General features: G+C 45.2%; 1 protein-coding gene across 1 annotated transcript in view; it reads left to right on the top strand.

The window, feature by feature from the left end:
- sik2a (salt-inducible kinase 2a) overlaps nucleotides 1–22,425 on the top strand; it is a 299,174-nt gene that overhangs the window by 246,605 nt on the left and 30,144 nt on the right. Inside the window, exon 9 of the mRNA XM_063038587.1 lies at nucleotides 9,106–9,267. Coding sequence (XP_062894657.1) covers nucleotides 9,106–9,267 — 162 coding nt within the window. The remainder of the gene's footprint in view (nucleotides 1–9,105; nucleotides 9,268–22,425) is intronic.

Genomic DNA, 22,425 nt, shown 5'->3' with positions numbered 1-22,425 from the left:
TTTCGCGCCCATCTTTAAAACTTCGCAGCCCGGATCTGTGGAAACCTTGCGCAGAAGACTTTTTCTTGCAAGCAGAGCTCCCCGGGAGCATGCAGCTAAAAATATGTCACGACGTTCTAAATTATTTATAATTCTCTTCACACTTGGACTTTGCCAGTGATTCAGTGACATCCGCTTTCAGCTGTTCCTCTCCCCGCGCCTGCGGTGCGGATTAACTGAATGTTAATCGAGGAAATAATCTAGCCCCCCCCCGCCCCACAGTCACTCCTCCCCATTAATCATCATTACGTTCTAACTCGAAAGCTCCTGAACAGGGTCACGGAGAGCGTTTTGCTCCAATAATAATAGAAAAAAAATGAACATTTATGGTTTAGTGCAAGGGTTGTAAGTTACAGAAACAGGCCCTTCAGCCCACCTGTTTAATGCTAGCCCCTTTACCCTTCTGCATTAGGAGCACACGCCTTGCCGATTTAACCGTCTCTCTGAATGCCCTCACCATCATCTTCCTCATCACGTGCCGTGTGGTAAGGACGTAGGCAATCAGAATCGGGTTTAATATCACCAGCATACGTCGTGAAATTTGTCAGCTGTACAGTGCAATACATGATAGATACAGATAGATACAGAAAAATAAATAGGTAAATCAATTACAGTAAATATATATATGAAGAAAGACTGGATGAACTGGGCTTGTACTCGCTGGAATTTAGAAGATTGAGGGGGGATCTGATTGAAACGTATAAAATCCTAAAGGGATTGGACAGGCTGGGTGCAGGAAGATTGTTCCCGATGTTGGGGAAGTCCAGAACGAGGGGTCACAGTTTGAGGATAAAGGGGAAGCCTTTTAGGACCGAGATGAGGAAAAGCTTCTTCACACAGAGAGTGGTGAATCTGTGGAATTCTCTGCCACAGGAAACAGTGGAGGCCAGTTCATTGGCTATATTTAAGAGGGAGTTAGATATGGCCCTTGTGGCTACGGGGATCAGGGGGTATGGAGGGAAGGCTGGTACAGGGTTCTGAGTTGGATGATCAGCCATGATCATACTGACTGGCGGTGCAGGCTCAAAGGGCCGAATGGCCTACTCCTGCACCTATTTTCTATGTTTCTATGTTTCTATATATTAGAGTTTGGATTAAAAATAGTGCAAAAACAGAAATAATTTTTAAAAGTGAGGTAGTGTTCATGGGTTCAGTGTCCATTTAGGAATTGGACGGCAGAGGGGAAGAAGCTGTTCCTGAATCACTGAGTGTGTGCCTTCAGGCTCCTGTACCTCCTTCCGGACAGTAACACGGAGAAGAGGGCACGTCCAGGGTGACGGGGGTCCTTAGTAACTGACGCCGCCTTTCTGAGGCACAGCTCCTCGAAGCTGTCCTGGATACCAGTGCCCATGATGGAGCTGACTAATTTCGAATCATCTTTCTATGACCACGATTGCTCGTGGCAAATGTTTCTACACAAGTGGTTTGTGCCATCGCCATCTTCTGGGCTGTGTCTTTACAGGAGGGTGACCCCCCGCCCCTCCCAACCAGCCATTATCGACACTCTTCAGAGACTGTCCCGTCTGGTGTCAGTAGTCGTATAACCGAAGTTTAAAAAATAAGTTTTATTATCAGAGTACATCTACGTCACCACATATAACCCTGAGATTCCTTTTCCTGTGGGCAGACTCAGCAGATCTATAGAATAGGAACTGTAAACAGGATCAGTGAAAGACCAACCAGCGTGCAGAAGACAGCAAACTGTCCAAATGCAAATATAAGTAATTAGCAATACTAACGAGAACATGAGATAACGATGTAAAGAAGTCCTTGGGAATGAGTCCATTGGCTGTGGGAACACTTCAACGACGGGGCAGGTGAAGTTATCCCCTTTCGTTCAGGAGCCTGATGGCTGAACCTGGTGATGCGGGTCCTGAGGCTCCTGTATCTTCTCCCTGAAGGCAGCAGCGAGACGAGAGCATGACCTGGGTGGTGGGGGTCCCTGACGATGGATGCCACTGTCCTGTGACAGCGTTTCACGTAGATGTGCTCAGTGGTGGGGAGGGATTCACCCGTGATGGACTGAGCCCGTACCCACAACTTTTTGTCGGAGTTTCTGTTCAAGGGCATTGGTGTTCCCATTCCAGTCAATACACCCTCCACCACACACCTACAGAACATAGACTCGTGATATGCACCTCGTCTCATACCGCCATCCACCACGCACTCCCATGGCTTCATTTGACCCTGATTGGGGGGGTGGGAGGGGGTGCTACACCTCACCCAAAGGCGACCTGTGGGCTAGCAGAGGAAACGAGCGCCTTACACCCCCTTTGGTAGAGACGCATCTCCACCCTGACACACAAACACAGCGATTTGAATCAAACGTTTATTGGAGAGAGCTGTAGTTAAATCATGGAGTGTAGCATCAGGGGGGTTTAGTCTCAATATTTGGGAAGGTACATTTCCACGCAGTGAGCGGAAGAGATTTGGGTCTCTCGTCTGCAGGCGGGATCAGACGCAGGATCATTCCCTGGGAAACTGGGAGATGCATTCAGCCCAGTGTCCCCGTTCTCAGTGAAACTTCAACATAGAAACATAGAAAACCTACAGCACCATACAGGCCCTTCGGCCCACAATGCTGAACTCGTACCTAGTTCAGAAATTACCTAGGGTTACCCATAGCCCTCTATTTTTCTAAGCTCATTTCTAACACTTATTATCCAAGAATGTATAAATTATACAACCTTGGCTGCTTACAGGCAGCCGCAAAGCGAAGTATCCGAAAGAACGCAGTTAATAATCAATAACGACCAACCCCCCCAATGCAAGAGGACGGAAAAAAAGAAACAAATCATGTAAACAACGGAAGCAAGCAAAAGAATGGATTTCAGAACCAAGCTGAGTCCTTAGATCCAGCTCCCCGGAGCAGCCCTGGAGTAGGCCCAAACCCTCGGTAGTCGGTCCGTCATGTTAGCGGGGCAATTCGCTGCAAAGCTCGCGGATCTGACGCACAGCACCCGGGTGCGGTGGGGGGGGAAAGAGGAGGCCCCCAGCCGATCCGGGCCGGCGTTTAAATTGTCCAAGCGGTGGATTGTGCCTTGCGGTGGGACCCAGGCCCCGCCGCGGGCCTAGTGTTCGCTACCGAGGGGGCCGCCCCCGACCTCTCCCGAATCGGCCCAGAGCCCAGAGCTGTCCGACCTCGCCCGACCCTCGACATTCTGCCTCATTCAGCAGCTTCCCGTCTGTAGCCTACAGGTGTTGTTCTTTTCGAGGACAGTGCCTAATCTTCCAGACCAGCCCACCATGTTGAAGCCCTGTCCGAGTAGACAGCATCCACTCCCATTCGGACTCTCTCCAAGTTCTGGTAGCTCTCACACCCCGCCACCCCCTCCAGATCCCCCCCAGTATCTTCCCTTGATGGCAGGCTGACTAGCCTGCAGTTCCCTGCTTGTCCTTGCTTCCCTTCCTAATCAACGGAACAACATTAGCCTCCTTCCAGTCTTTGGGAAGCTCACCATTGAAGCAATCATCTCCCCAAGGGGCTCCATAACTCCCCCCCCCCCGCCGAGCTTCCCACCAAGCCCGAGGACGCGCTTAGCCTGGCCCTAGGAACTTATCCACTCGGAGTATCGTGAGCAGCTGTGGGCCCCCTGTCTGAGAAGAGCTGAGCTGACATTGGGGAGGGTTAAAGTAAGATTCACGAAAATGTCCCCGAGATTGAAAGCAACACATGAATGCTTCTTTTGTTTGTCGTATACATTAATGATCTGCATGATGGTAAATTGGATGAGTAAATATGCAGATGATACTAAGATAGATGGAGTTGTGGATAATGAAGTAGGTTTTCAAAGCTTGCAGAGAGATTTAGGCCAGTTAGAAGAGTGGGCTGAAAGATGGCAGATGGAGTTTAATGCTGATAAGTGTGAGGTGCTACATTTTGGCAGGACTAATCAAAATAGGACATAAGTGGTAAATGGTAGGGCATTGAAGAATGCAGCAGAACAGAGGGATCTAGGAATAATGGTGCATAGTTCCCTGAAGGTGGAATCTCATGTGGATTGGGTGGTGAAGAAAGCTTTTGATATGCTGGCCTTTATTAATCAGAGCATTGAGTATAGGAGTTGGGATGTAATGTTGAAATTGTACAAGGCATTGGTGAGGCCAAATTTGGAGTATTGTATACAGTGCTGGTCACCGAATTATTGGAAAGATGTCAACAAAATAGAGAGAGTACAGAGAAGATTTACTAGAATGTTACCTGAGTTTCGTCTCCTAAGTTACAGAGAAAGGTTGAACAAGTTGGGTCTTTATTCTTTGGAGCGTAGGAGGTTGAGGGGGGACTTGATAGAGGTGTTTAAAATTATGAGGGGGATTGATAGAGTTGACGTGGATAGGCTTTTTCCATTGAGAGTGGGGGAGATTCGAACAAGAGGACATGGGTTGAGAGTTAAAGGGCAAAAGTTTAGGGGTAACATGAGGGGGAACTTCTTTACTCAGAGAGTGGTAGCTGTGTGGAACGAGCTTCCAGCAGAAGTGGCTGAGGCAGGTTCGATGTTGTCATTTAAAGTTAAATTGGATAGATATATGGACAGGAAAGGAATGGAGGGTTATGGGCTGAGTGCAGGTCGGTGGGACTAGGTGAGAGTAAGAGTTTGTTACGGACTAGAAGGGCCGGGGTGGCCTGTTTCCGTGCTGTAATTGTTATGTGGTTACATGGTTTATATAGTTATATGAGTCTGATAGCTCTGGGCCTGTGCTTGCTGGAATTCAGAGAACGAGGGGTGACCGATCGAAAGGCCTCGATGGAGTGGATGTGGAGAGGAGGTTTCCTATAGTGGGGGGGAATCGAGGAGCAGAGGGCTTCAGAATAGAGGGGCGTCCTTTTAGAACGGGAATGAGGAGGAATTCCTTGGGAGCCGGAGAGTGGTGAATCTGCGGAATCTGTGGCCACAGGCGGCTGTGGACGCCAAGTCATTGGGTATATTTAAATCAGAGGCTAATGGATTCTTGTCCAAGGCATGCAGGGATATGGGGAGAAGGCAGGAGATTGGGGCAGAGAGGGAAAATGGATCAGCCCTGATGAAATGACAGAGCAGACTCAATGGGCCGAATGGCCCAACTCTGCTCCTATATCTTATGGTCTTAAGGGGCAGATGGGGCACTTGGGACCTTCAGGCTGTTCCATTAAAAAGGACCCTGGGGTCTTCGGCTGAGAAGCTAGGTGCCTTCCCATAAGCCAGTCCGTTGAAAGAAAACGTGCGAAAAGCTGCGATTTCTTGGTAAAATAACCATGTTAACATCACTTTTCCTTCCTCCCACCCAGTTTCCACTGGAGCGAGCCAGTTTAAAAATCATCTGGTTGTGTCTATTCCAAGTGAAAAGATAACGCCCTTTGCTTCCTGAAACTGTGGAATAGCAGAAGGAATATAATCTGGCCGATTCTATCGATTAGTCGAAATTCATTCAGGCCTTAAAGTTAATCTTTGTAAGCCAAATCTTCTGGCCTCCCAGTGAAGACCGTTGCTCCCTGTGCCTCTCTGCAGAGTGCTTGATGCATGGGACGTCCTTTGTAGGTTCCACTTGGCTAACCTCTCCCTTCCCACACAGTTCCCGCCGAACAGCTTCATTCGGGTGCGGTGTCTGCGGAAATTCCCTGGGGCCTACTGCCCAAGCTCACAGGATCGATTCCCGGGTGGAGATTTTGCCCTTCGCCTCCCTTACGTCGAAATTCGGCGCAAGGAGAGACCCTTCGGCCCATCTCATCCATGGTGGCCGAGGTGCTAGCCCATATGCCTGCATTTGGCCCGTATTCTAAACCAGGGGGGTTCCAATCTTTTTTTTTTAAACCCATGGACCAACACCATTAACCGAGGGGTCCGTGGGGATCCCCCACCTGTCCAAATGTCTTTTAAATACTGTAGTTGTGGCAACAGCAGGACATGTTCAAGGCGCGGTGCCTCGGAAGGGCGGCGTCCATCATGAAGGACCCCCACCACCCAGGACGTGCCCTCTTCTCATTGCTACCATCAGGGAGGAGGTACAGGAGCCTGAAGACACACACTCAGTGATTCAGGAACAGCTTCTTCCCCTCTGCCATCTGATTCCTGAAAGGACATTCAAATCCGTGAACACAACCTCATTACTTTTATTCTTATTTCAATTTTTGCACTACTTACTTAATTTAATGGAGGATCTGAGAGAACTTAGGGTCCGAGTCCATAGGGCACTCAAAGTTGCTGTGCAGGTTGACTGTGCTGTTAAGAAGGCGTCTGGTGTGTTGGCCTTCATCAACCGTGGGATTGAGTTCAAGAGCCGAGAGGTAATGTTACAGCTATACAAGACCTTGAGTCAGACCCCATTTGGAGTGCTGTGCTCAGTTCTGGTCACCTCACTACAGGAGGGATGTGGATACTATAGAGAGAGTGTAGAGCAGATTTACAAGGATGTTGCCTGGATTGGAGAGCGTACCCTATGAGAAGAGGTTGAGTGAACTTGGCCTTTTCTCCTTGGAGCGACTGAGGATGAGAGGTGACCTGATAGAGGTGTCTAAGATGATGAGGGAGCATTGATCGTGTGGATAGCCAGAGGCTGTTAGTGCAGATGGTGCATGTGAGCTTGATTTCAACATTAGAGAAAAGTTTGGAGTGCAGAGAAAATTTGCAAGGATGTCACTGGGACTTGAGGACCTGAGTTATCAGGAAAGGCTGAAAAAGTTAGAATTTTATTCCTTCGAATGTATCGAATTGAATTGACTTTATTTCTTACAGCCTTCACATACACGAGGAGTAAAAACCTTTACGTTACGTCTCTGTCTAAACGTGCAATGTGCATGTAACGTTCAGTTATATTGGCTCGTGTATGTCTAGGGGAAATCCCGCCCAGCTCCTGCTTCAACACTCCCCTCAGGGTCAGTCGCCGCCCAAATCAATCCCAAACATCAATCATCAGCCAGCACACCCAGTAAATTTTAACAAATACACTTTATAGATATTACTACTTCTATGACATTAATATGCATTTGATACAGAGAGGAAAGTAATGAAAAAAAAAGGCGCCAACACTTATCAAAGTCCAAGTTCTTCGCGCGCTACCGTTGGAGTTCAATTCGACGTCAGACGACCACCCAAATTCCGTCGATTCACGGCTCGGGACCACCCTGAGTGATCGACCGGAGCCTCTCCGCACGTCCGCGGTCTTCCTCATCTCTCCTCCGACTCCCCCCCCAAAAAACTCAGTCCACAGTCATATCATACAGCATGGCATCCGAAAACAAAACGATACATAACCACCCATTGGCTAATAGAACCCTGTTATCTCATTTTAAAGTAAAACAAACTGTTAGCGCAAACTCTCTTCAGCATTAAACACAACAAAGCCGCATTCCCCAGATTAACATAACAAAATCGCCATTTTAAATGTAACAAAAGGAAGACCCCGTACATGCAAATTATAGTAATTTCCAATAAATAGTACGTACAACAGGGCAGTCAATACAACATAGAAATACAATTGTGTCAGCGTGAATTGATCAGTCTGACGGCCTGGTGGAAGAAGCTGTCCCGGAGCCTGTTGGTCCTGGCTTTTATGCTGCGGTACCGTTTCTCGGATGGGAGCAGCTGGAACAGTTTGTGGTTGGGGTGACTCGGGTCCCCGATGATCCTTCGGGCCCTTTTTACATACCTGTCTCTGTAAATGGAGGGGAGGTTTGAGGGAAGTACAGAAAACTGCGAGGGTTATAGTCAGGGTGAATGCAAGCAGGCTGGCGGGACGAGACCGAAAGATCACGGGATAAGGACGAAAGGTGAAATGTTTAAGCGGAGCACGATGGGGGTGGGGGGAGCTTCTGGTGCAAGGGTGAATAACGAGTGCTGGATGCTGGTTCAACTACAACACTTTGAGGGAATTTTGGATGGGTACATGGATGGGGAGAAGAATGGTCTGGGCGCAGGTAAATGGGACGAGGTGGAAAACGAGGCCGGGAGTGGACCAGATTGGCCAAAGGGCTTGTTTATGTGTTCTACAACTATGACCTCCCAACTCTTGTACTCACTGCCCTACCTGATGGAAGGAGAATAAGGGGGAGATCGAACAGAGGCATACAGAGTCATGAGGGTTGCTACATCCCTTCTTAACCATCCTGTCCACCTGTCTTGCTGCCCCATGACCTTCTGCCCTGAAACGTTCTCCTGGCCCTGTCGTTCACCGTGCAAGCCCTGCCCTGCTTTAGCGGTGGTGGGCAGCCGTCGTCCCCAGGGGATCATGGGTTTGTGCCTCTGGTGGACCGTTCAATAAGATCGTAGCTGATCTGACCAAAGACTCACCTCCACCTACCTGCCTTTTCCCCAAATTCTGGATACAATAGGGTCTTTTGAGGGACACTTAGGTAGGTCAATGGGCCAGCTGGTGGCGTGGTGGCATCAGCGCCGGACTTCGGGGCAGAAGGTCCCGAGTTCGAATCCAGCCGGCTCCCGTGCACGCTGATCTGTGCTTGGTTGAGCATCTTGACCTCGTAAAAAAAGAAATTGCTTGCTACAGACACATCAACAGCAAAAAGTTGATGGCCTATGCCCTCTCGTGAGTTTGAAAGGCAATTTCCCTTTTCTCTAGGTAGGTAAATGAAGCTTTGAGAAATAGAGGGCTGTGCGGTAGGCTAACTCTAGGCGGTTTCTGGAGTAGGTTACGTGGTCAGCACAACATTGTGGGCCGAAGGGCCTGTAATGTGCTGTAGATTTGTATGTTCTATGTCCTATAACCCTTAATTCCCCTACCATGCAAAAATCTGTCCAGCCTCGTCTTAAATATATTTTACTGAGGTACCCCCCGTGCTACACTGGGCAGAGAATTCCACCACTCAAGGACGTACCAGTCAGTAGGTTGTAAATCATCCCGTGATTTGGCTAAGGTTAAACCTGTGGCTTGCTGGGTGGTTTGACTCAAAAGGGCGTATTCCGCCCTGTCACTCGAAGTAAGAGAAACGCGCTTCCCAAAATATTACCTCACCTTACCCTTGTGTGAGTTAGAGTCCGTCCAACGGGAGGCTAGAGGGAGGAGATAGCGGTGGGCCGGTAAGAATTTTTATTTTTGTCGTCTCGGCGTCGTTGACACGCTGCGCTTTCATTTCAGGCGAGCCCCGTGGTGGCCCAGGTGAACCTTCTGTCGCAGAACGTCAGGATGCTGAGGTCTTCTGTCCTGCCTCCGAACTCTGCCGTGGACTCGTTCGCCCTCCTGCAGAGCGCGGGCCAGCCGGAGCTCGGTTTCATGGAGGAAGACGTCAACACTCCCAAGGTTCGTCTCTCTTTTTTTTATATGAAAATCTGCGACCTGCGCCTGGAATCGGGGCAAAGGGAAGGAAAGTTAACATTGCTGTGCTCTGCCTCGTCGGCTGAGTACTGCGCGTCGCGCTTCCTGGCGCGGTCGCCCTCAGGTCAGAGCACTTTCTGTTCCGCGCCTAACGAGAGAGCAGGCGGCTTAGCGTTAGGACCTGAGCTGCCGAGCTCCTCCGGCGTTTTGTCTGGGTTGCTGTGAGTTTCCAGCGTCTCTCCCACGGTCGAGGACCTCGCGTCGGGAGGTAATGCACCCGTGCTGCCGGAGGTCGTGGAGAAGGTTTTGTCGCCGATCCGAACTGACTGGGGTCTGCAGGTGAGGGGAGCGCAGGGTCCAGTTGCACAGGGAGGTATGGAGACCGAGGTCTTCGAGCTGAGAGGTTTGGGAGGATGGCAGTGCGGAGTGAGGAAGTCGAGACGATGAAGAGCTTCTTCACTGTCCGGATGCTCCAGGGTCAGTGAGGAGCCAATGAAGTAGCTTCTGCTGTTGACTTGTTGCGACGGGGGCGGGTGGGGGGGGGGGGTGACACTGGAGCGGATCTCTTGATGGGATGGACTCTCCAACCAACAGCCAGAATCAGAATCAGGTTTATTATCACCGGCATGCATCGTGAAATTTGATAACTTTGCGGCAGCAGTATTTAGATTATGAGAACACTCAGTCCTCTTTTATTGTCATTTAGAAATGCATACATGCATTAAGAAATGATACGATGTTTCTCCAGAGTGATATCACAGAAAACAGGACAGACCAAAGACTAACACTGACAGAACCACATAATTATAACATATAGTTACAGCAGTGCGAAGCAATACCATAATTTGATAAAGAACAGACCATGGGCACGGTAAATAAAGTCTCAAAGTTCCCGAGTCGATGGACTCCCGTCCCCGATAGCAGGCGGCAAAAGGGAGAAACTCCTTGCCATAAACCTCCAGGCACCGTCAACTTGCCGATGCCTTGGAAGCAGCCGACCACAGCCGACACTGAGTCTGTCCGTCCGAAAACTGCGAGCTTCTGACCAGCCTCTCCGATACAGCCTCCCGAGCGCCATCCTCTGCCGAGCGCCTTCGACCTCTCCCCGGCCGCTGAAACACGCGAAGCCGAGGATTTCGGGGCCTTCTGCTCCGGAGATTCCGGTTACCACACAGTAGCAGCGAAGCGGGCATTTCAGAAGTTTCTCCAGATGTTCCTCCGTGCTCTCACGTCCGTCTCCATCAAATCAGAATTGTGCACGGTCCCCTACTTGACAGATTGCAGACATCACCACCGAAGGGGCCACGCGCACAGCCGTCGCGTCGCCATCTTCTCCCCTAATGCAATGTACAATGCAATACAATGTTAAAAATTTGTAATTTTATATATATGTATATTAAATAGTTAAATTAAGATAAGTACTGCAAAAAACATAAATTTTAAAAAAAGGTGGCGAGGTCGTGTTCATGGGTTCAGTGTCCATTCAGAAATTGGACGGCGGAGGGGAAGAAGCTGTGTCTGAATCGTTGAATGTGTGTCTTCAGGCTCCTGTACCTCCTCCCTGATACAATGAGAAAAGGGCATGCCCTGGGTGCTGGAGACCATTGATGATGGATGTCACCTTCCTGGCACACCGCTCCTTGAAGATGTCTTGGATACTACGGAGGCTGGTACCCAAGATGGAGCTGAATCATTTTACAACTTTCTGCAGCTCACTTTGATCCTGAGCTGCTGCCCTCTCTCACCCCATACCAGACAGTGATGCAGCCAGTCAGAATTCACTCCATGGTACATCTGTAGACGTTTTCAAAAGTTTTAGGTGAGAATTTTAATCTTCTCGAACTCCTGATGAAATATAGCCGCTGTCTTGCCTCCTTTATAACTGCATCAATATATTGGGTCCAGGCTAGATCCTCAGGAACTGCGAGGGACTTGAAACTGCTCACTTTCTCCACTTTTGATCCCTCTGTGAGGATCGGAATGTGTTCCTCCGTCTTACCCTTCCCGAAGTCCACAGTCAGCTCTTTCGTCTTCCTGACATTGAGTGCAAGTTTGTTGTAGTGTTCTCGTGCAGTGTGTTGAAACTCTGACTAAACACCAAGCTAAACCGGAGCCAATGAAGACAGAGTCGGAGTAAGGTTAACCATTTACTGTGCACTCTTCCACATTAACACCGTATGGTGAAAACTGTTGATAAAAAAAATACAAACACATGCAGCGTCTGTTTCATTCCGGAGACTACACGCGCTCTCTTCTTTTAGCGAGTGTCTCCAGCCGCCCGGAGTAGCGGGCGAGGGGGGGGTCCGTTCAAACTGCCGCCGGGCCTGAGCCCACCCCGCGTTTGAAATTGAAAAGCCGACACGCGCGCCACCCGAACCACCGCTTCCTTAACAGAAACCGCGTTAATATTTTTACTTCAAACACTTTCTTATGAACTTACGGCGTTGCTTCTATAATGTTTCTTCGTGGGTAGACACGGAGCTCGTCACGATCGTGCTGCACGCAGGGCACCCGCCTTTACACCTTCCCGAACCGGAGGTTACACGTAAGACGTGGCGAAACCGGATGTGACGTCATCGGATGCCGCGATATACCGTAGACAATGAATTTACCCTTGTTACACTGTAACATAATTATCAACCTTTAACTTTAACTAGAAAATAGTTACGAACAAATCATTTAAAACGTAGACCCAACAACGTCAAATAAATGCTTTAAAGGCTAAACAACTGTTGCTGTGGCCACCACTCAACCAGCTGGTATATCTTGCTCCTGTACGCCCTCTCTTCTCCGTCTGACATTCTGCCAGCAATCATCAGTAGATTTAGAGATGGCACTTGAGCTGTGCCTAACCACACAGAGCGTAAAGCAGTGGGCTAAGCACACGTCCCCGAGGTGCCCCAGGATTACCCATCCTGTCATTTCTGAGGAACATCGAGTAGCCCTAGCGTTAGTTATCAGAGCTTTTTTCTCCTCCTTGTGTCATTTTGACAAACGCTAATTTTGTCTTCCAGTACGTTCTGAAGGCATTTTCTGCAATTATCGCCCAAGTCTGAACAGAGTTATACTTAGCATTAACGAAAACCCAGAAAGAAACTGATCATAGTCCTTCACTGCTCAGTGGGGCGGGGAGCTCAGATGTCAGACGGGTCCAGTACCCGCCTTCCTGTGTGCCTCTGACGCAGAGAGAGTGAGCTGTTCCATTGTAAAGACTATGCTGAAAAGATCTTCCCCTGCAGGAGACAGACGTGACTCACAATATTTCTGGAAGGTAGATCTGTGAAGCGGGTCTCAGAATCGCAATCGGGTTTCTCTTTCCTGTCACCGGCACGTGTGGTGAAATTGGTTAACTTAGCAGTAGCGGTCCAATACAACACAGGAAGAGAAAAGATAAGTAAACCAATTACAGAAATGCATATATGTATGGTAAATAGATTAAAAATAGTGCAAAAACAGTAACGTATATGTAACACCCTGGGAAAGGTTTCAGATTTCGGTAACTAGTTTGTCTTCAGAGCAGTCAGGTTACAAATATTTTTTTAAAATGAGGTAGACTCCATTGGTTTTTCCATGAATTCAAGAACTCCTGTTGAGGGCTCTATCACACCCCTGGAGACCATAGGAAGGTGTTTCCTTCCTTTGGGAATTAATTCATGCTGTGGGTGCGGCTGTCGGGGACAGGGATGTGCTTGCACCTTTGAATTCAGAATTTCTTCCACATATTTGAGGAGACTGCAGCTTCAGGTGTTGCTGAGAATTAACCAGGCTTGCTTTTCTATCTATTACACTGAGTCTGAAGTGAAACTCAGTCCAGATGGATTGACAAGTAGAGTGAACAGAGGGACAAGATTGGCAGCGGTTCCCAATGCATTACCATGAATGTAGACACACAAACTCATGCATGGCATAGTCACTGTATCACTGTGAACATAGAGACACACAGTGTGATCACTGTATCACTGTGAACGTAGACACACAGTGTGATCACTGTATCACTGTGAACATAGAGACACACACTGTGTGATCACTGTATCACTGAACGTAGAGACACACAGTGTGATCACTGTATCACTGTGAACATAGAGACACACTGTGTGATCACTGTATCACTGAACGTAGAGACAGACAGTGTGATCACTGTATCACTGTGAATGTAGAGACAGACCGTGTGATCACTGTATCACTGTGAACATAGAGACACACACTGTGTGATCACTGTATCACTGTGAACGTAGACACACAGTGTGATCACTGTATCGCTGAACGTAGAGACAGACAGTGTGATCACTGTATCACTGTGAACATAGAGACACACACAGTGTGTTCACTGTATTACTGAACGTAGAGACAGACAGTGTGATCACTGTATCACTGTGAACGTAGAGACAGACCGTGTGATCACTGTATCACTGTGAACATAGAGACACACAGTGTGTGATCACTGTATCACTGAACGTAGAGACAGACAGTGTGATCACTGTATCACTGTGAACGTAGAGACAGACCGTGTGATCACTGTATCACTGTGAACATAGAGACACACACTGTGTGATCACTGTATCACTGTGAACGTAGACACACAGTGTGATCACTGTATCGCTGAACGTAGAGACAGACAGTGTGATCACTGTATCACTGTGAACATAGAGACACACACAGTGTGTTCACTGTATCACTGAACGTAGAGACACACAGTGTGTTCACTGTATTACTGAACGTAGAGACACACAGTGTGTTCACTGTATTACTGAACGTAGAGACACACAGTGTGTTCACTGTATTACTGAACGTAGACACATACAGTGTGAACACTGTATCACTGTGAATATAGACACACAGAGTGATCACTGTATCATGTTGAATGTAGACACACAGTGTGTTCACTGTATCATGTTGAATGTAGACACACAGTGTGTTCACTGTATCATGTTGAATGCAGAGACACAGTGTGTTCACTGTATCATGTTGAATGTAGACACACAGTGTGTTCACTGTATCATTTTGAATGTAGAGACACACAGTGTGTTCACTGTATCATGTTGAATGTAGACACACAGTGTGATCACTGTATCATGTTGAATGTAGAGACACACAGTTTGATCACTGTATCATGTTGAATGTAGACACACAGTGTGATCACTGTATCATGTTGAATGTAGAGACACACAGTGTGATCACTGTATCATGTTGAATGTAGACACACAGTGTGATCACTGTATCATGTTGAATGTAGAGACACAGTGTGATCACTGTATCATGTTGAATGTAGACACACAGTGTGTTCACTATATCATGTTGAATGTAGAGACACAGTGTGTTCACTGTATCATGTTGAATGTAGACACACAGTGTGTTCACTGTATCATGTTGAATGTAGAGACACAGTGTGTTCACTGTATCATGTTGAATGTAGATACACACAGTGTGATCACTGTATCATGTTGAATGTAGAGACACAGTGTGATCACTGTATCATGTTGAATGTAGAGACACACAGTGTGATCACTGTATCATGTTGAATGTGGAGACACACAGTGTGTTCACTGTATCATGTTGAATGTAGAGACACACAGTGTGTTCACTGTATCATGTTGAATGTAGAGACACAGTGTGTTCACTGTATCATGTTGAATGTAGAGACACACACAGTGTGTTCACTGTATCATGTTGAATGTAGACACACAGTGTGATCACTGTATCATGTTGAATGTAGAGACACAGTGTGTTCACTGTATCATGTTGAATGTAGAGACACACAGTGTGATCACTGTATCATGTTGAATGTAGAGACACACAGTGTGATCACTGTATCATGTTGAATGTAGAGACACAGTGTGTTCACTGTATCATGTTGAATGTAGAGACACACAGTGTGATCACTGTATCATGTTGAATGTAGAGACACACAGTGTGATCACTGTATCATGTTGAATGTAGAGACACACAGTGTGTTCACTGTATCATGTTGAATGTAGAGACACAGTGTGATCACTGTATCATGTTGAATGTAGACACACAGTGTGATCACTGTATCATGTTGAATGTAGACACACAGTGTGATCACTGTATCATGTTGAATGTAGACACACAGTGTGTTCACTGTATCATGTTGAATGTAGACACACAGTGTGTTCACTGTATCATGTTGAATGTAGAGACACACAGTGTGTTCACTGTATCATGTTGAATGTAGACACACAGTGTGATCACTGTATCATGTTGAATGTAGAGACACACAGTGTGATCACTGTATCATGTTGAATGTAGAGACACACAGTGTGATCACTGTATCATGTTGAATGTAGAGACACACAGTGTGATCACTGTATCATGTTGAATGTAGAGACACACAGTGTGTTCACTGTATCATGTTGAATGTAGAGACACACAGTGTGATCACTGTATCATGTTGAATGTAGAGACACAGTGTGATCACTGTATCATGTTGAATGTAGACACACAGTGTGTTCACTGTATCATGTTGAATGTAGACACACACAGTGTGTTCACTGTATCATGTTGAATGTAGAGACACACAGTGTGTTCACTGTATCATGTTGAATGTAGAGACACAGTGTGTTCACTGTATCATGTTGAATGTAGAGACACACACAGTGTGTTCACTGTATCATGTTGAATGTAGACACACAGTGTGATCACTGTATCATGTTGAATGTAGAGACACAGTGTGTTCACTGTATCATGTTGAATGTAGAGACACACAGTGTGATCACTGTATCATGTTGAATGTAGAGACACACAGTGTGATCACTGTATCATGTTGAATGTAGAGACACACAGTGTGATCACTGTATCATGTTGAATGTAGAGACACAGTGTGTTCACTGTATCATGTTGAATGTAGAGACACACAGTGTGTTCACTGTATCATGTTGAATGTAGACACACAGTGTGATCACTGTATCATGTTGAATGTAGACACACAGTGTGATCACTGTATCATGTTGAATGTAGAGACACAGTGTGATCACTGTATCATGTTGAATGTGGAGACACACAGTGTGTTCACTGTATCATGTTGAATGTAGAGACACACAGTGTGATCACTGTATCATGTTGAATGTAGAGACACAGTGTGTTCACTGTATCATGTTGAATGTGGAGACACACAGTGTGTTCACTGTATCATGTTGAATGTAGACACAGTGATCACTGTATCATGTTGAATGTAGAGACACACAGTGTGATCACTGTATCATGTTGAATGTAGACACACAGTGTGATCACTGTATCATGTTGAATGTAGAGACACACAGTGTGTTCACTGTATCATGTTGAATGTAGAGACACAGTGTGATCACTGTATCATGTTGAATGTAGAGACACACAGTGTGATCACTGTATCATGTTGAATGTAGAGACACACAGTGTGTTCACTGTATCATGTTGAATGTGGAGACACACAGTGTGTTCACTGTATCATGTTGAATGTAGACACAGTGATCACTGTATCACGGTGAATGTAGAGACACACAGTGTGATCACTGTATCATGTTGAATGTAGACACACAGTGTGATCACTGTATCATGTTGAATGTAGAGACACACAGTGTGTTCACTGTATCATGTTGAATGTGGAGACACACAGTGTGATCACTGTATCATGTTGAATGTAGAGACACACAGTGTGATCACTGTATCATGTTGAATGTAGAGACACACAGTGTGTTCACTGTATCATGTTGAATGTAGAGACACAGTGTGATCACTGTATCATGTTGAATGTAGACACACAGTGTGTTCACTGTATCATGTTGAATGTGGAGACACACAGTGTGTTCACTGTATCATGTTGAATGTAGAGACACACAGTGTGTTCACTGTATCATGTTGAATGTAGAGACACACAGTGTGTTCACTGTATCATGTTGAATGTAGACACACAGTGTGATCACTGTATCATGTTGAATGTAGACACACAGTGTGTTCACTGTATCATGTTGAATGTAGAGACACACAGTGTGATCACTGTATCATGTTGAATGTAGAGACACAGTGTGATCACTGTATCATGTTGAATGTAGAGACACACAGTGTGATCACTGTATCATGTTGAATGTAGACACACAGTGTGATCACTGTATCATGTTGAATGTAGACACACAGTGTGTTCACTGTATCATGTTGAATGTAGAGACACACAGTGTGTTCACTGTATCATGTTGAATGTAGAGACACACAGTGTGATCACTGTATCATGTTGAATGTGGACACACACAGTGTGATCACTGTATCATGTTGAATGTAGAGACACAGTGTGATCACTGTATCATGTTGAATGTAGAGACACAGTGTGTTCACTGTATCATGTTGAATGTAGACACACAGTGTGTTCACTGTATCATGTTGAATGTAGAGACACACAGTGTGATCACTGTATCATGGTGAATGTAGAGACACACAGTGTGATCACTGTATCATGTTGAATGTAGACACACAGTGTGTTCACTGTATCATGTTGAATGTAGAGGCACACAGTGTGTTCACTGTATCATGTTGAATGTGGAGACACACAGTGTGATCACTGTATCATGTTGAATGTGGACACACACAGTGTGATCACTGTATCATGTTGAATGTAGAGACACAGTGTGATCACTGTATCATGTTGAATGTAGAGACACAGTGTGTTCACTGTATCATGTTGAATGTGGAGACACACAGTGTGTTCACTGTATCATGTTGAATGTGGAGACACACAGTGTGATCACTGTATCATGTTGAATGTAGAGACACACAGTGTGATCACTGTATCATGTTGAATGTGGAGACACACAGTGTGTTCACTGTATCATGTTGAATGTAGAGACACACAGTGTGTTCACTGTATCATGTTGAATGTGGAGACACACAGTGTGATCACTGTATCATGTTGAATGTAGAGACACACAGTGTGATCACTGTATCATGTTGAATGTAGAGACACACAGTGTGTTCACTGTATCATGTTGAATGTGGAGACACACAGTGTGATCACTGTATCATGTTGAATGTAGAGACACACAGTGTGATCACTGTATCATGTTGAATGTGGAGACACACAGTGTGTTCACTGTATCATGTTGAATGTAGAGACACAGTGTGATCACTGTATCATGTTGAATGTAGACACACAGTGTGTTCACTGTATCATGTTGAATGTGGAGACACACAGTGTGTTCACTGTATCATGTTGAATGTAGAGACACACAGTCTGTTCACTGTATCATGTTGAATGTAGAGACACACAGTGTGATCACTGTATCATGTTGAATGTAGACACAGTGTGATCACTGTATCATGTTGAATGTAGACACACAGTGTGTTCACTGTATCATGTTGAATGTAGAGACACAGTGTGATCACTGTATCATGTTGAATGTAGACACACAGTGTGATCACTGTATCATGTTGAATGTAGACACACACAGTGTGTTCACTGTATCATGTTGAATGTGGAGACACAGTGTGTTCACTGTATCATGTTGAATGTAGAGACACACAGTGTGTTCACTGTATCATGTTGAATGTAGAGACACACAGTGTGATCACTGTATCATGTTGAATGTGGAGACACACAGTGTGTTCACTGTATCATGTTGAATGTAGAGACACACAGTGTGTTCACTGTATCATGTTGAATGTAGAGACACAGTGTGATCACTGTATCATGTTGAATGTAGAGACACACAGTGTGTTCACTGTATCATGTTGAATGTAGAGACACAGTGTGATCACTGTATCATGTTGAATGTAGACACACAGTGTGTTCACTGTATCATGGTGAATGTAGAGACACAGTGTGATCACTGTATCATGTTGAATCTAGAGACACAGTGTGATCACTGTATCATGTTGAATGTAGAGACACAGTGTGTTCACTGTATCATGTTGAATGTGGACACACAGTGTGATCACTGTATCATGTTGAATGTAGACACACAGTGTGATCACTGTATCATGTTGAATGTAGAGACACACAGTGTGTTCACTGTATCATGTTGAATGTGGAGACACAGTGTGTTCACTGTATCATGTAGAATGTGGAGACACACAGTGTGATCACTGTATCATGTTGAATGTAGAGACACAGTGTGATCACTGTATCATGTTGAATGTAGACACACAGTGTGATCACTGTATCATGTTGAATGTAGACACACAGTGTGATCACTGTATCATGTTGAATGTGGAGACACACAGTGTGATCACTGTATCATGTTGAATGTAGACACACAGTGTGATCACTGTATCATGTTGAACGTAGAGACACAGTGTGATCACTGTATCATGTTGAATGTAGACACACAGTGTGATCACTGTATCATGTTGAATGTAGACACACAGTGTGTTCACTGTATCATGTTGAATGTAGACACACACAGTGTGTTCACTGTATCATGTTGAATGTAGAGACACACAGTGTGATCACTGTATCATGTTGAATGTAGACACACAGTGTGTTCACTGTATCATGATGAATGTAGAGATACAGTGTGTTCACTGTATCATGTTGAATGTAGAGACACACAGTGTGATCACTGTATCATGTTGAATGTAGAGACACAGTGTGTTCACTGTATCATGTTGAATGTAGAGACACAGTGTGATCACTGTATCATGTTGAATGTAGAGACACACAGTGTGATCACTGTATCATGTTGAATGTAGAGACACACAGTGTGATCACTGTATCATGTTGAATGTAGAGACACAGTGTGATCACTGTATCATGTTGAATGTAGAGACACACAGTGTGTTCACTGTATCATGTTGAATGTGGACACACAGTGTGATCACTGTATCATGTTGAATGTAGACACACAGTGTGATCACTGTATCATGTTGAATGTAGACACACAGTGTGATCACTGTATCATGTTGAATGTAGAGACACACGGTGTGATCACTGTATCATGTTGAATGTAGACACACAGTGTGTTCACTGTATCATGTTGAATGTAGAGACACAGTGTGTTCACTGTATCATGTTGAATGTAGACACAGAGTTTGTTCACTGTATCATGTTGAATGTAGACACACAGTGTGATCACTGTAGCATGTTGAACGTAGAGACACAGTGTGATCACTGTATCATGTTGAATGTAGAGACACAGTGTGATCACTGTATCATGTTGAATGTAGACACACAGTGTGTTCACTGTATCATGTTGAATGTAGACACACAGTGTGATCACTGTATCATGTTGAATGTAGACACACAGTGTGTTCACTGTATCATGTTGAATGTAGAGACACACAGTGTGTTCACTGTATCATGTTGAATGTAGAGACACGCAGTGTAATCACTGTATCATGTTGAATGTAGAGACACACAGTGTGATCACTGTATCATGTTGAATGTAGAGACACAGTGTGTTCACTGTATCATGTTGAATGTAGACACACAGTGTGTTCACTGTATCATGTTGAATGTAGAGATACAGTGTGTTCACTGTATCATGTTGAATGTAGAGACACAGTGTGTTCACTGTATCATGTTGAATGTAGACACACAGTGTGTTCACTGTATCATGTTGAATGTAGAGATACAGTGTGTTCACTGTATCATGTTGAACGTAGAGACACAGTGTGATCACTGTATCATGTTGAATGTAGACACACAGTGTGATCACTGTATCATGTTGAATGTAGACACACAGTGTGTTCACTGTATCATGTTGAATGTAGACACACACAGTGTGTTCACTGTATCATGTTGAATGTAGAGACACACAGTGTGTTCACTGTATCATGTTGAATGTAGAGACACACAGTGTGATCACTGTATCATGTTGAATGTAGACACACAGTGTGTTCACTGTATCATGGTGAATGTAGAGATACAGTGTGTTCACTGTATCATGTTGAATGTAGAGACACACAGTGTGATCACTGTATCATGTTGAATGTAGAGACACAGTGTGTTCACTGTATCATGTTGAATGTAGAGACACAGTGTGATCACTGTATCATGTTGAATGTAGAGACGCACAGTGTGATCACTGTATCATGTTGAATGTAGAGACACACAGTGTGATCACTGTATCATGTTGAATGTAGAGACACAGTGTGATCACTGTATCATGTTGAATGTAGAGACACACAGTGTGTTCACTGTATCATGTTGAATGTGGACACACAGTGTGATCACTGTATCATGTTGAATGTAGACACACAGTGTGATCACTGTATCATGTTGAATGTAGACACACAGTGTGATCATTGTATCATGTTGAATGTAGAGACACACAGTGTGATCACTGTATCATGTTGAATGTAGACACACAGTGTGTTCACTGTATCATGTTGAATGTAGAGACACAGTGTGTTCACTGTATCATGTTGAATGTAGACACAGAGTGTGTTCACTGTATCATGTTGAATGTAGACACACAGTGTGATCACTGTATCATGTTGAACGTAGAGACACAGTGTGATCACTGTATCATGTTGAATGTAGACACACAGTGTGATCACTGTATCATGTTGAATGTAGACACACAGTGTGTTCACTGTATCATGTTGAATGTAGAGACACACAGTGTGTTCACTGTATCATGTTGAATGTAGAGACACACAGTGTGATCACTGTATCATGTTGAATGTAGAGACACACAGTGTGATCACTGTATCATGTTGAATGTAGAGACACAGTGTGTTCACTGTATCATGTTGAATGTAGACACACAGTGTGTTCACTGTATCATGTTGAATGTAGAGATACAGTGTGTTCACTGTATCATGTTGAATGTAGAGACACAGTGTGTTCACTGTATCATGTTGAATGTAGACACACAGTGTGTTCACTGTATCATGTTGAATGTAGAGATACAGTGTGTTCACTGTATCATGTGGAATGTAGAGACACACAGTGTGATCACTGTATCATGTTGAATGTGGAGACACACAGTGTGTTCACTGTATCATGTTGAATGTAGAGACACACAGTGTGATCACTGTATCATATTGAATGTAGACACACAGTGTGATCACTGTATCATGTTGAATGTAGAGACACAGTGTGATCACTGTATCATGTTGAATGTAGACACACAGTGTGATCACTGTATCATGTTGAATGTAGACACACAGTGTGTTCACTGTATCATGTTGAATGTAGACACACAGTGTGATCACTGT

Source organism: Mobula hypostoma, chromosome X2 (genome assembly GCF_963921235.1).
Source record: "Mobula hypostoma chromosome X2, sMobHyp1.1, whole genome shotgun sequence".
NCBI lineage: Eukaryota > Metazoa > Chordata > Chondrichthyes > Myliobatiformes > Myliobatidae > Mobula > Mobula hypostoma.
The sequence above is the reverse complement of the archived record's forward strand: the minus strand, read 5'-3'. Positions and strand labels throughout refer to the sequence as shown.